This window comes from Panthera pardus, unplaced genomic scaffold (genome assembly GCF_024362965.1).
Source record: "Panthera pardus isolate Hobbes unplaced genomic scaffold, ASM2436296v1 HiC_scaffold_27, whole genome shotgun sequence".
Taxonomy (NCBI): Eukaryota; Metazoa; Chordata; class Mammalia; order Carnivora; family Felidae; genus Panthera; species Panthera pardus.
The window spans coordinates 66884482-66898043 of NW_026526843.1; the positions used below are offsets into that span (position 1 = coordinate 66884482).

At 36.9% G+C, this 13562-nt stretch overlaps 1 protein-coding gene across 6 annotated transcripts in view; it reads left to right on the forward strand.

The window, feature by feature from the left end:
• PHKA1 (phosphorylase kinase regulatory subunit alpha 1) overlaps positions 1-13562 on the forward strand; it is a 169118-nt gene that overhangs the window by 20879 nt on the left and 134677 nt on the right. For all 6 annotated transcript variants that reach the window (XM_019439064.2, XM_019439065.2, XM_019439066.2 and 3 more), the window contains exons 5-9: positions 2819-2901; positions 5929-6009; positions 10587-10685; positions 11698-11844; positions 13052-13105. In XM_019439064.2, the coding sequence (XP_019294609.2) occupies positions 2819-2901; positions 5929-6009; positions 10587-10685; positions 11698-11844; positions 13052-13105 (464 nt within the window). The remainder of the gene's footprint in view (positions 1-2818; positions 2902-5928; positions 6010-10586; positions 10686-11697; positions 11845-13051; positions 13106-13562) is intronic.

Here is a 13562-nt window from a genome sequence, read left to right on the forward strand (position 1 = left end):
TTTGCTAATTACATGTTGATTTTTGATCATGTAGCTATTTTTGCTGAAATGTTTCTATCAGTGACATTTTATATATTTGTTTATTTAGTTTTAAATGTTTATTTATTTTTGAGAGAGAGACAGAGTGTGAACGGGGGAAGGGTAGAGAGAGGAGGAGACACAGAATCCAAAGCAGGCTCCAGGCTCTGAGCTGTCAGTGCAGAACCCTATGCAGTGAGATCATGACCTGAGCAGAAGTCAGATGCTTAACCAACTGAGCCACCCAGGTGCCCCTCTTTAGTGTGTTTTAAATAGCACTGCCATCTTTGGCCTTACCCAACCATACCTCATTTCATCTCTGTGTACCCTCTCCTCTGTTCTGCAAGCAGTGTTTTGGCTCCACAGAGGGGACAGGATGCAGAGGTCCTGAAATGTATGGTCTTGCCTCAAAAGACGGGTCCCTCTCCTGTGGTTAACAGGATTGTTTAAGATCATTCAATAAATAATTATTGAATTATTATCTACTGTTAAATATTATTTAATACCATGCACAATACTATGTGAGACATTTTAGGGACTATAAATATAAATAATAAATGGCTCCTTCCTTCAAATTTAGGCACAGATTTATTTATAGTGCAAAGTAAAAAATTCATAAGCGCCAGGAAAATAAAATTCTTTGAAACATAGAAGAGAGAATCAATGGCAGCATCACAGAGGAGATAAAACTTGAGCTGGGCCTTGAAAGAACAGTTCAGATTTCAGGATGTGGAGAAGGCCATTTAAACAATATCATGAGCAAAGGGACAGGTGATAGAAATGGGGCAGTTCTATCAAATAGTTATTTGTTAGCTGTGTCACCAGTCTGAGAGATGGACAAAACCAGTTTCACACCCTCTACTTTCTCCCAATCTCTGCGCAAGCACTCTGGCACACATCGGAGACAAGATAAGGCTGTGAAGCTGATGTCCAATATTACTATCTCTTCTCTTTTTTTCCTTTCTACCCAAGAGGTTGAAGTCATTGCTGCTACAAGAAAGGCCTGGCTGCCGCTGCTGTCCAGTGCTGTGGTTGCTAGTTTTGACAGAGCCATGCATCAGGAAGAGTTTGGAGTCTGAGGATATGAATTATATAGTCCTTTTGAGCTCTAAAGCTACAGAGTTCTCACTTGAAACATCTGTCCATAGATCAAACATTTAAATGCGAAAAATGAAATTGTAGAAGTACCAGAAACATACTTTGAACATGTATCAAAAAGGATGGATTGATGGATGGATACATATATGATAGAAAAGTACAGTAAAATGTTAATGCATGAATCCAGATGATGTGCATATAGATGTCCACTGTAAAATTCTGTCCTTTTTTCTGTTTGAAACTGTTCATAATACAATATTGGGAAAAATAATATGCATAAATCTGTGACTTAACAATCCTTCCAAGAATTTACCTTAGGAAAGAAAAGAATTTACCTTGACATACTGGTACATGTGACATACTGGTACATGTATATACATATATACACACACACACATATATATTCATTACAGCATTGATTATAGTGATGAAGGATTAGGTGCAACCTAAATGTTTTCAGTAGGGAACTGGTTATATGAATAGCCATTTAGTGGAATGCTGCATAACCATTAAAAAGTAACTCAGATATACTTAAAATTATTTCCAACATATATGTTAAAAAAGCAAGGTACATTATAGCATACTACTCTTTGATAATTTTTATATATGTATAACATTTCTCTGAAAGTCTACAGGGGAAACTGCTAAGACTAGTTTCTTCCAGAGAGGAGATTTGGCAGGGTGGGAGTGATGTGATTCTGGGTAGGAGAAAGACTTTCTCTGTATGCCTATTGGTATTTCTTTATGGGGGTTGGGGGAGCAGGAGAGGGGAAAGGAATTAGTTTTTCAAGAAAAACAGATCATACTGTATATATCAAGAAGCAGCATAGCATCTTCGTTAGGAACTCAGACTGTGAAGTTGATAGTTGGGTCCTGGCCCCACTATTTATTAGTTAAATCATCTGAGGCAGGGGTGCCTGGGTGGCTCAGTCAGGTGTCTGACTTTGGCTCAGGTCATGTTCTTGCAGTTCATGGGTTCGAGCCCTGTGTCAGGTTCTGTGCTGACAGCTCAGAGCCTGGAACCTGCTTCAGATTCTGTGTCTCCCTCTCTCTCTGCTCCTCCCCCATTCATGCTCTGTCTCTCTCTGTCTCTCATAAATAAATAAAAGTTAAAAAAAAATTTAAAAATGGTCTGAGGAAAATAGTTAGTCTCTCTAAGCCTCATGGAGAAAATTGAGGTACCCACCTCTTAGGGTTGATGTGAAAATTAAAAGGATAATTCTTGCAAAACACTGCGATTTGTTAGCTATAACTATCTTTGTATTGTTTACACTTAGAATAATCATCATTTTGTACTCTAAAAAATATAGTTTTAAGGTTTCCTTGAGATCATAATCTTTGTCTACTTCTTGCTTAGTATTTATACTCCCTCTAACTCTTTTTGAAATATTTTTTTTCCTGATACCTTAAAACACATTATAAATTAATGACCTATAGAATTAGGAATCTGAGACTTTATATCCCAACCTACAAATAACAGTTCAAATTCTTCCATGTTATAATACGCTGATATCTCAGTCAAAGACTAGCCTAGGTCTGATTTGTGGTGTTGTTTTTATGGTTTAGGAATTAAAGTGCCTCATTGTTCCAAAAGCAGGAATAAGATTACTTGAGAGTAATGGGATCAGTCAGTTACTGTGGCAGCCTATAAGCCTATAGTGATAATTAACCAGCTCTATATCCTTACTTTCTTTTTCCTCAGGACTTCATATCATCCACAGCCTAGATGAAGTCAATTTCATACAGAACCTTGTATTTTACATTGAAGCTGCATATAAAACTGCTGTAAGTACTCATTTTAGAATTAATTTTAAACATACGTTTTTGTTCAATTTTTTTATTAAATTTATTTGTTTTTGGAGAGAGAGCACACATGCAGGCGAGGGGCAGAGAGAGAGGAAAAGAGAGAGAATCCTAAGCAGGCTCCAAGCTGTCAGCGCAGAGCCCGATACCAGGCTTGAACTCACAAACCATGAGATCATGACCTAAGCCAAAACCAAGAGTTGATGCTTAGCCAACTGAGCCACCCAGGCGCCCCTAAACATATGATGTTTTTAAAAATACTATACAACCCATTCTTTCTCTTAATGCTGCACCTCATAGTGAACCAATCTGTAAGGCTTCCAGCAGAAATTGCCTTCAGCCTTTTTCTTTACTAAGCTCTGTTGTCCTGTTTGCCTCCTTTCCAAGGGAGTTACAGAAGTAAGAGGGTCAAGATACTATGCATCCGTTCCTTTCAATAATCCATATCCTTTCTGTAATATCTCACATTATATATTTGGGGACCTGGGACTAAATTGTAGTCTTATTTTAATGATCTGTAGTCTAAAAACCAGAAGCAAGATGGCTAGCGAATATAATGGGTCAGTTAGCTACTTAGAAATAAAATTTGGTCATATGTTTAATATTATCTGTAGACATTGCTTCTGTGTTTACTATACAAAAAATAGTTCCTTTTTCTTATGACTACCATGAGAGATAAGTTTATATTAAATCATGACATATTTAACATCTCCTCTCTCAGGGATCACTGTTCTTCACTGCATAATGTTCATTGTATTGAAAATGGCTGTCATAAGTAGTCCAGGTATTTTAGTCATCTAAAATGTTTAATTTGTTTAGTTGGTTTTTAGCTGTTTTAGGTGGGAGGGTAAATCTGTGACCTGTAACTCCATATTTGCCAGAAAGAGAAGTTTAACATAGACATATTTGATGCAAGCAGACATTATTTGTTGACTGATTCCTTTGCCTTCTGATACCATAGGTGTGCTATGGTCCAGGGTACAAGTTAGGGCTGTCTGGCCTCTCAACTGCAGCCAGGGGGTACAGCAGAATTAATGATATGTGTGCCTTCTCCTACTCTAATCTTTGCTGCACAAATTAGGGTAGAGCGGGGTTTCTGGACAAGTGAGGCTAGCCATGGGATAAATATGGCTCACCTATGGAAGCTTCACTTTAACTCAGAGATTTGATATAAAAATCATTTAAGGTAAATATAGAAACAAGTATAGGTGTGTGTGTGTGCGCACATGCATGTTTACACATGAGTATTTCCAAGTTCTATTCAATGAGAGGGCCTAGAAGCAGTGGCACCACAGTGACAATGAGCACCAGTGCCTTCTGTATTGTAACTGCTCATTCTGTAATAAAGCAAAGCAAGACTCCTTATAGAAGCAGTTGATTCCAGGGCTGGGGTGAGGAAAACACAGGATGAAACTGCAGTATCTTATAGTGACAGAAAGTGAGGAAATGTTCAAAAAGAACGGGACATGTCAAAAGGGCACAGGCGCCAACCCAAAAGAACTCCCAATGGGTAAAGCTGGAACAATTTGAACAACAAAACAAATAATGATAATATTTTATTATAACCCAGAGAATAACCTAAATATTTATAAATTCATACTAACATAAATAAATGAGGGAGAAAGGACAGCTCTTCCTTAGAGAAGAATTGCAGTTAATGACTGTAGAGGTAATAAAAGAACTAAGATACCACCATTGAAATACCACTGTAATAATTGTTGCAGACAAGTTTCACCAATGGATGCTAAATTAGCGGGTAGATATTTGAGGAGAAACAGGATATTTGCACAGTTGTAAAGTATCTTTCTCAAGATATTTATTAATCACAAGGGAGAGAATAGTAACAGCAGCATGGAGAAACCCTGCAGACACCACCTTAACCATGTGATGAAGGTAAACATGACCACAATAAGCCATAGCAACATCGTATACTCCTTGATGTGATGCAGTGAGAACACAGCATAACGTCTGTAGTATTCCTGACAAAAATGCAGTCTTAATATAATCAAGAGAAGGCATCAGGTGAACCTAAATTGAAGGAAATCTATAAAAATGTCTGACCACTGGTCTTCAGAATGTGTAACAGTCATGAAAGACAAGACTTGAGAAGTCGTAACTGATTAGAAGAGACCAAGGAGGCATGACAAATGCAGCATGGTATTCTGGATTGGATCTGGGAACATAAAATTCTATTAGTGGAAAAACTGGTGAAATCCTAACAAAGTCCATAATTTGGTTACTAGAATTGTACAAATGTTTATTTTTTAGCTTTGACCATTGTATTATGGTTATGTCAGGTGTTAACATTAGGGGAAGTTGAGTGAAAGGTCTATGAAAACTCACTGTACTGTTTTTGTAACTTCTCTGTAACTCTGAAGTTTTTTCAAATAAAAAAGTTTTTAAAAAGTAATTTTACATGTTATCTTTGCATTATCAAGGGGTCATATAAAGCTATGGTTAAGAATTTACACTTTGGACTGAGAGTACTTGGACTCTAATCCTAGCTCTGTCACTGTGTGACCTTGGGTGAGTCACTTAACTTCTCTTTGCACCTCAGTTTCATCATCTATAAAATATAAAGTAAGGTAGCAGTGTAAAGTGCATAGGTTAGTGCATGGTACATTGTCAGTGACAATAGAGAGTAAAATTAGAATAGATAATAAAGATAGAACACTGGGGTACTGTTTAAGCTCCATCTTTTAGAACTCCTGTATCTGCTTTGATGAAAAGTTTTGAGAAGCACTTCTCTACATGAACTGAGTTATAGTTCTTGACCTGATCAACTGTTGAGGAGTCTTCCAACGTCTCGGAGATCCCAATAGAATTTAAAGCTACTAGGAAAATAGCTACGGGGCAGCCCAACTCATTGGTATCTCCTTAATAAGCATTGTGGGTACACACATGTATGGCAGATTAGCTACTATGTGTGCTTTTTATTCACGGGTTATGTGTCTAGTAAGCATTTAGTAGTAATGACTTGCTAATGGTATGTTGATTATTTTATGCTAGGACTTCGGGATATGGGAACGTGGAGACAAGACAAACCAAGGGATCTCAGAATTGAATGCCAGTTCAGTTGGAATGGCAAAGGTAATTTTTCTTGCTTTGTTTATACCAAGTGTGGAGAAAGGACATACACCTTTGCCGTAGATGAAGGCTTAACGTGAATTTGGACCATCATCAAATTGTTCTTTTTTTTAAAGTTTATTTATTTAGTTTGAAAGAGAGAAAGAGCATGAGTGGAGGAAGGGCAGAGAGAGAGAGGAAGAGAGAGAATCCCAAACAGACTCTGCACTGTCAGCACAGAGCCCTATGCAGGTCTTGAACTTACAAACCATGAGATCATGACCTGAGCTGAAATAAAGAGTTGGATGCTTAACTAAGCCATCTAGGTGCCTCCAAATTTTTCTTTTAAAACACAGGCAAATTCAGATTCTCCCATAGAACTATGGACATGTAGGTAAGATTTCTTTCATAATCTCCGGATTTATATATCCAACTGCTTTTGTAGCATATCTCTAATTATATATACCACAGAGACCTCAGAGAACATATCTTAAACTAAATTCATCTTCTCTATCATTACAAAAACAAAAAGAGGACTTGCCCTTCCATACACCAGTTGACACAACTCGATATCAAGGAACCATCTGTCAATCCTGAACCCTCCTCACTCTCCTGCATCCCACATATCATCATCATCATCATCATCATCATCATCATCATCATCATCACTGCCTTTCCACTTGACTCCATCTTTTCCTTCCCTCTGCTCCTGCCTTAATTTCAGCTCTTATTATTGGAGACAGCAAGAAGGCATAAAATAGGATAGCAGGAATAGGATCACACATATTATAATGATAAATACACATGACCTAATTTAAGTTTCTCCTGCCAAAAGACACGGTTTGACTTTTAAAAGATATATGTATCTTTTTTCAGTGTTATTTACAATAGCCAGGATATGGAAACAACCTAAGTGTCCATCTATAGAGGAATGGATAAAGATGAGATACATATACACATGCGCACATACAAAATGCAATATTACTTAGCCATAGGAAAAAGTGAAATCTTGCCATTCATGACAATATGGATGGATGTAGAGGGTATTATACTAAGTGAAATAAACCAGACAGAGAAAGACAAATAGCATATGACTTCACTTATATGTGGAACCTAAAAAATAAAACACAATTAAAAGCACACAATAAAGTCAACCTAAATTCCCAACAGTTGTTAAATGGTTAAATAAATATGAGAGAATATTATGTTGAAATAAAGAATTTTCATAATATGGAGAAACATTTACGCTGTAGTATCCTAACCAAATTTTATATGAAACATGATCTCAACTATAGAAAGATTTGCATAGAGAAAACTAATAGGGAACATACTGAAAATATTAGCATTATTTTGGGTAACTTTTTTGCCTTCTCCATACTTTTTATGTTTTCAAAATAGTCTATAACAAGTATGGTATACCTTTATAATCAAGAAAAGCAAGAAATTAATAAGTAAATTCTATTTTTTAAAAAAACATGGAAACTCATCTTTGGCCTTGGTGACTAGTAACTTTCATCTTTAAGTCAATCAAAGTGTCTTTTTAGGCTATTCACTTCTCTGTGGAAACTCAGTGATGCGCCAATACCTAATGGCTATTGTATTTTAGTATCTTATATCCAGACAACTTGTGGTATTTCTTATGTACTGGTATCACACTAGTGGTTTACTACAAATACATCTGTGCCATGTTCAAATTATTTTTAAAGTGTGATGCTTGACTTGATAATCCTGTAACTTTATCTTATGTCATATCTTTTTAAAATGCATTTTTATTGAGATGTAATTGACGTATAACATTGTGCAAGTTTTAAGTACACAACATATTGATTTGATACGTTTTTATTATAATATGATTACCACCAAAGAGTTAGGTAACACCTCTATCACATCATATAATTATCACTTCTTTTTTGTGATAGGAACAATTAATATTTAATCTTTGATAATACAGTATTGTTGTCTATAATCACTATGCTGTGGATTAGATCTCCAGAACTTATTTATCTACTGGTTGCAAGTTTGTACCTTTAAACAACATCTCCTCAATTCTTCCATCCCCCAGCCCCTGGTAACCACCATTTTACTCTGTTTTTTGGAGTTTGGCTTTTAAAGTTCCACATATAAGTGATATAATACAGTATTTGTCTTTCTCTCTCTACCTTATCTCACTTAACATAATGCCCTCAAGGTCCATCTCTATTGTCACAAAAAGGCAGGATTTCCTTCATTCTCATAGCTGAATAATATTCCATTGCGTGTGTGTGTGTGTGTGTGTGTGTGTGTATGTGTATGTGTATCACGTCTTCTTTACCCATTCACCTGTTGACAGACACTTAGTGTTTCCGTATATTGACTTCTGTGAATAATGTTGCAATAAACATGGGGGTACATATATCCCTTTGATATCCTCTTTTCATTTCTTTTGAATATATACCCAAGAGTGGAATTGCTGGGTTGATCATATGATAGTCCTATTTTAAGTTTTTGTGGGACCCCCATAGTGTTTTCTATAGTGACAGAACCAATTTGCATTCCATCCAAGAGTGTACAAGTTTTCCTGTCTCTCCACATTCTGGCGCCAAAAGTTGTTACCACTTGTCTTTTAGATAATAGCCATTCTTTTAAGTTTATTTATTTATTTTGAGAGAGGGTAGGGGGAGGAGAGAGAGAATTAATCCCAAACAGGCTCTGCACTGTCCTCATGAGCCTGATGCAGGGCTCAAACCCACGAACCACGAGATCATGACCAGAGCCGAAATCAAGAGTCGGTTGCTTAACCGAGTCACGCAGGCGCCCCGATAATAGCCATTCTTACAGGTGTGAAGTGATATTGTGTTGTGGTTTTGATTTGCATTTCCCTGTTAATTAATGACTTTGGACATTTTTTCTTGTATCCATTGGCCGTTCATATGTCTTCTTTGGAAAAAAATGTATATTCAATTCCTCTGCTCATTTTTTAATTGTTTATTATTGAATTGTATGAGTTCTTTACATAGTTTGGATATTAACCTCTTATCAGATATGCAGTGTGTAAATATTTTCTCCTATTCCATAGGTTGCCTGTTCATTGTTTTAATTGTATCTTTTTCTGTACAGAAACTTTTTAGTTTGATGTAATACCACTTGTTGATCTTTGCTTTTGTTGCTTGTGCTTTTGGTGTCATAGCCAAAAAAAATCATTGCCAAAGACAGTGTAAAGATGTTTTTCTCCTATGTTTTCTTCTAGAATTTTTATGGTATCAGGTCTTATGTTTAGTCCATTTTAAGTTAATTTTTGTGAGGGTATAAGGTAGGGATCCAATTTCATTCTTCTGCATGTAGTTATCTAGTTTTCCCAACACCATTTGTTGAAGAGACTATTCTTTCTGCATTGACTGTTCCTGGCTCCCTCGTCAAATATTAAGTGACTGTAAATGCAGGGTTATTTCTGGATTTTATTCTGTTCCATTGGTCTATTTGTCTATTTTAATGCCCACACCATAATATTTTAATTATTATAGCTTTGTAGTATGGTTTGAAATCAGGATGCATGAATGCCTCCAGCTTTGTTCTTCTTTCTCATGATTGCTTTGGCTATTTGGTGTCTTGTGGTTCCATACAAATTTTAGGATTGTTTTTGTATTTCTGTGACAAATGCCATTGGAATTTTGATAGGGATTGCATCATATCTATAGATGGCTTTTGGTAGTAAGGACATTTTAACGATATTATTCCTTCTAATCCATTGAACATGAAATATCTTTCCATTTGTTTGTGTCTTTAATTTCTTACATCAAAGTATTGTAGTTTTCATTGTACTTGGTTAAATTTATCCTTAAGTATTTTATTGCTTTTGATGCTATTGTGAATGGGATAGTTTTCTTTATTTCTTTTTCCAGATGATTTTTTGTCATTAATGTACAGACAATTAATGTATGTTAATTTTATATCATGTAATTTTACTGAATTCACTGACTGGTTCCAACAGTTTGGGGTTAGGTTTACAATTTTCTATATATAAGATTATATCATCTTCATATAATGACAGTTTTGCCACTTCTTTCCAATTTGGATGTATTTTCTTTGTCTTGCCTAATTGCTCTAGCTAGGATTTTCCAATATTATGTTGAATAAGAGTGGTGAGAGTGGGCATCCTTGTCTTTCTCCTGATCTTAGAGGAAAAGCTTTCAATTTTTCACTGTTTTTTTTTTGTTTTTATTTGAATTCCAGTTAGTTAACATACAGTGTAATATTAGTTTCTGGTGTACAAAATAGTGATTCAACACTTCCATACATCACCCAGTGCTCATCACAGCAAGTGTTAGCTGTGGGGTTTGTTGTTTATGGCCTTTATTATGTTCAGGTATGTTTCTTCCATATTGAATTTGTTGAGGGTTTTTATCATGAAAAGAAGTTTACAACCTCCATCTTAACTGTCTCTGGAACAATATGGGAGGTAAAGAAAAACTCAGAGGCCCCTGGGAATAAAAAATGCTACATTGTTTTTTCTGTTCTGCTGAGCATATTCAAAATGACTTCATATGCACTGATATGATACTGGGGTACAGGGAGAAGAATATATCTCTTGCTAAAAATGGTCTTTCTTTCTTTGCCCTTCACAGGCAGCCCTGGAAGCATTAGATGAACTGGACCTATTTGGTGTGAAAGGTGGGCCCCAATCAGTTATCCATGTCCTGGCTGATGAAGTACAACACTGCCAGGTAAGAGAATAATGGATCACATTATAGAAAATTTTATTCTTACCCAGACTCAGAATTAGCATGGCTTTTAGAATAAGAAGACCTGAGAGTACATGGTCTGATTTATTATCATGGGCCAAAAATGTCTTATCCAAACTTCCTATACTAAGATAAGCCTGATATAGCATGAACTATAACATAGATCACAGTCCTGTTCTCTCGTCCATGGTTATAAAGGGATCCCACCATACTGTGCAGAATTCTCCACTGTTGTCATATCAAGGGTCTATGGGCTCTACTCGTGAATATCTCCTTTTCTAAATATGCCAAGAGAACAAGAGGTGAGTGATTTTGAGTGTTCTTCTTGATAGTGGCTTTGAAATATTCTTTTGTCCCCAGTTGGCTCTGGGCTGAGATGTTTGGAGATTAGACTGTTTAAGTGGCAAAAATATGTATCTTCAGTTTTGTTTAGGGTTACTCTCTGTATTGAAAGATTAACATTCTTCTCATTGGCAAGATGACCTTCTCCTTGCCTTCAAACTCTGATTGGATGCCCATAATAAATATAAACTCATCTTCTAATTTTAAAATGTGAAATTTTCCTTGGAAAAGATAAATGTCAGCAGTGGAGGAGCTGAGCCTTCCACATCTTGCTTCTCAGCAGCTACATTTTCTCTTATCTTTACCCTTAAATGGCCAATGGAGCAAGGGGACTATGGGCAAGATGATGTTAGTGTATTCTTCATCCATTAGTAGCTGCTTAAGATCCAGGATTGGGAAGCATTGAGAACAGTGATAAGACAATGGATAATTTACACAAATAACTAGTTTTCTAAGCTCTCACTTAGAAATTATTATTGAATTATCATTGAATTCAATATTGAATATAATTGAATCATTATTATTGAATAATCTTCGGGTTTTCTCCTGAATGATCCTCTTCCACATAAATCTTTTGAAATTAAAGCTGTTAGTTTTATAATCCCAACTTAACTACTAATGTACCACATTTGACTTCTTTCTTTCTTTTTAGTCTATCCTTAATTCACTACTCCCCCGGGCTTCAACATCCAAAGAGGTAGATGCTAGTCTACTTTCAGTTATTTCGTTCCCAGCCTTTGCAGTAGAAGATAGCCGGTTGGTAGAGCTTACAAAGCAAGAAATCATCACCAAGCTTCAGGTATGTCCATATGTGCTCTTCTTTTCTTTAAGGCTTTGACTTTAAAGAGAAATTAATTCTCTTGGGAGCCTTGAGTCAGCGATTTAACCAAATGATCAGGGTTAACACCACCAGTAATAAAGCGTATTGACATCATGTGGCCCCAGATACAGTGCACTGAGATGTGCACAGCGCCAGTGTGGTATCCATGCAAATAACGCGTAATCTCAGTCATGGGAAAACATCAGACAAAACCAAATTGAGGGCCATTCTACAAAATAACTGATGAGCTCTTTAAAACTGTCAAGGTGATGAAAGACAAGGAAAGACTGAGGAACTATCACAGACTGGAAGAGACTAATGAGACATGACAACTAAATGGAATGGGATCCTAAAATGGATATTGGAACAAGAAAAAACAAAGCCGTTAGTGGAAAAACTGTCAGGACGCCTGGGTGACTCAGTCAGTTAAGCGTCCGAGTTTGGCTCAGATCATGATCTTGCAGATCGTGGGTTCTGAGCTGTCAGCACAGAGCCTGGAGCCTGCTTCAGATTCTCTCTCTCTCTCTCTCTCTCTCTCTCTCTCTCTCTCTCTCTCTGCCCATTGCTGGCTTGTGCACTCACTCACTCTCTCTCTCTCTCTCAAAAACAAATATTTAAAAAGAAAGAAGGAAAAACTGGCAAAGTCCAAATAAGTTCTGTACTTTGGTTAATAGTCTTGTGCCAAGGTTAATTTTTTAGTTTTTATGCATGTTCTGTGGTTATGTAAGAAGTTAATATAAAGGGACAGTGATTGAAGGGTAGTGGTGACTCTCTGTACTGTTTTTGCAACTCTTGTCTAAGTCTCAAATTATCAAAATTTTAAAAATATGTTGTCTTTTATTTGAGCCTCTCATCTCTTATGAGCTGTGTGAACAGCCCACATAGTAATTGGGCTATTACAGATTTATCCTATGGTGGTAAGTGATGAAAGAGTTATTAGAAACTCTGCTTTAGAGAAGAGCCTGTAACTTAGCCCTCACTTGAACACACATTGATTTCTGAAATCAGTTTCTGCTACTGGGCTAGTATCAAAGGTTTTTTTAGATTATATTTTATTATTTTTTAAATACTGTATCTGTATTGGTGATAGATTGGCACATGTAGCTCTTGCAAAGGCTGTATTTGATGGACTATATGGCTATACCAATGTGCATGCTTCCACTGTTTCTTTTCTTTGGGTTTCCAGGGTCGTTATGGTTGCTGTCGCTTTCTACGAGATGGATATAAAACTCCCAAAGAGGTGGGTTTCTTTTCCCCCAAAATGAGTCCAAGGTAGCATGGTCAGTACTGTTTGCAGTCTCATTCAGATAATATTTAACTCACTAGTGGTACTTAAAATAATCACTAAAGGGGCACCTGGGTAGCTCAGTTGCTTAAGCATCTGACTCTTGGTTTCAGCTGAGGTCATGATTTCACAGGTTCATGAGTTTGAGCCCCACATCGCACTCTGCACTGGCAGCGCAGAGCCTGCTTGGGATTCTCTCTCTCCCTTACTCTCTTCCCCTCCCCCACTTGTCCTGTCTCTGCCTCTCAAAATAAATACACTTTAAAAACATATATAAAATAGGGGCGCCTGGGTGGCTCAGTCGGTTAAGCGGCCGACTTCAGCTCAGGTCACGATCTCGCCGTCCGTGAGTTCAAGCCCCACGTCGGGCTCTGGGCTGATGGCTCAGAGCCTGGAGCCTGCTTCCAATTCT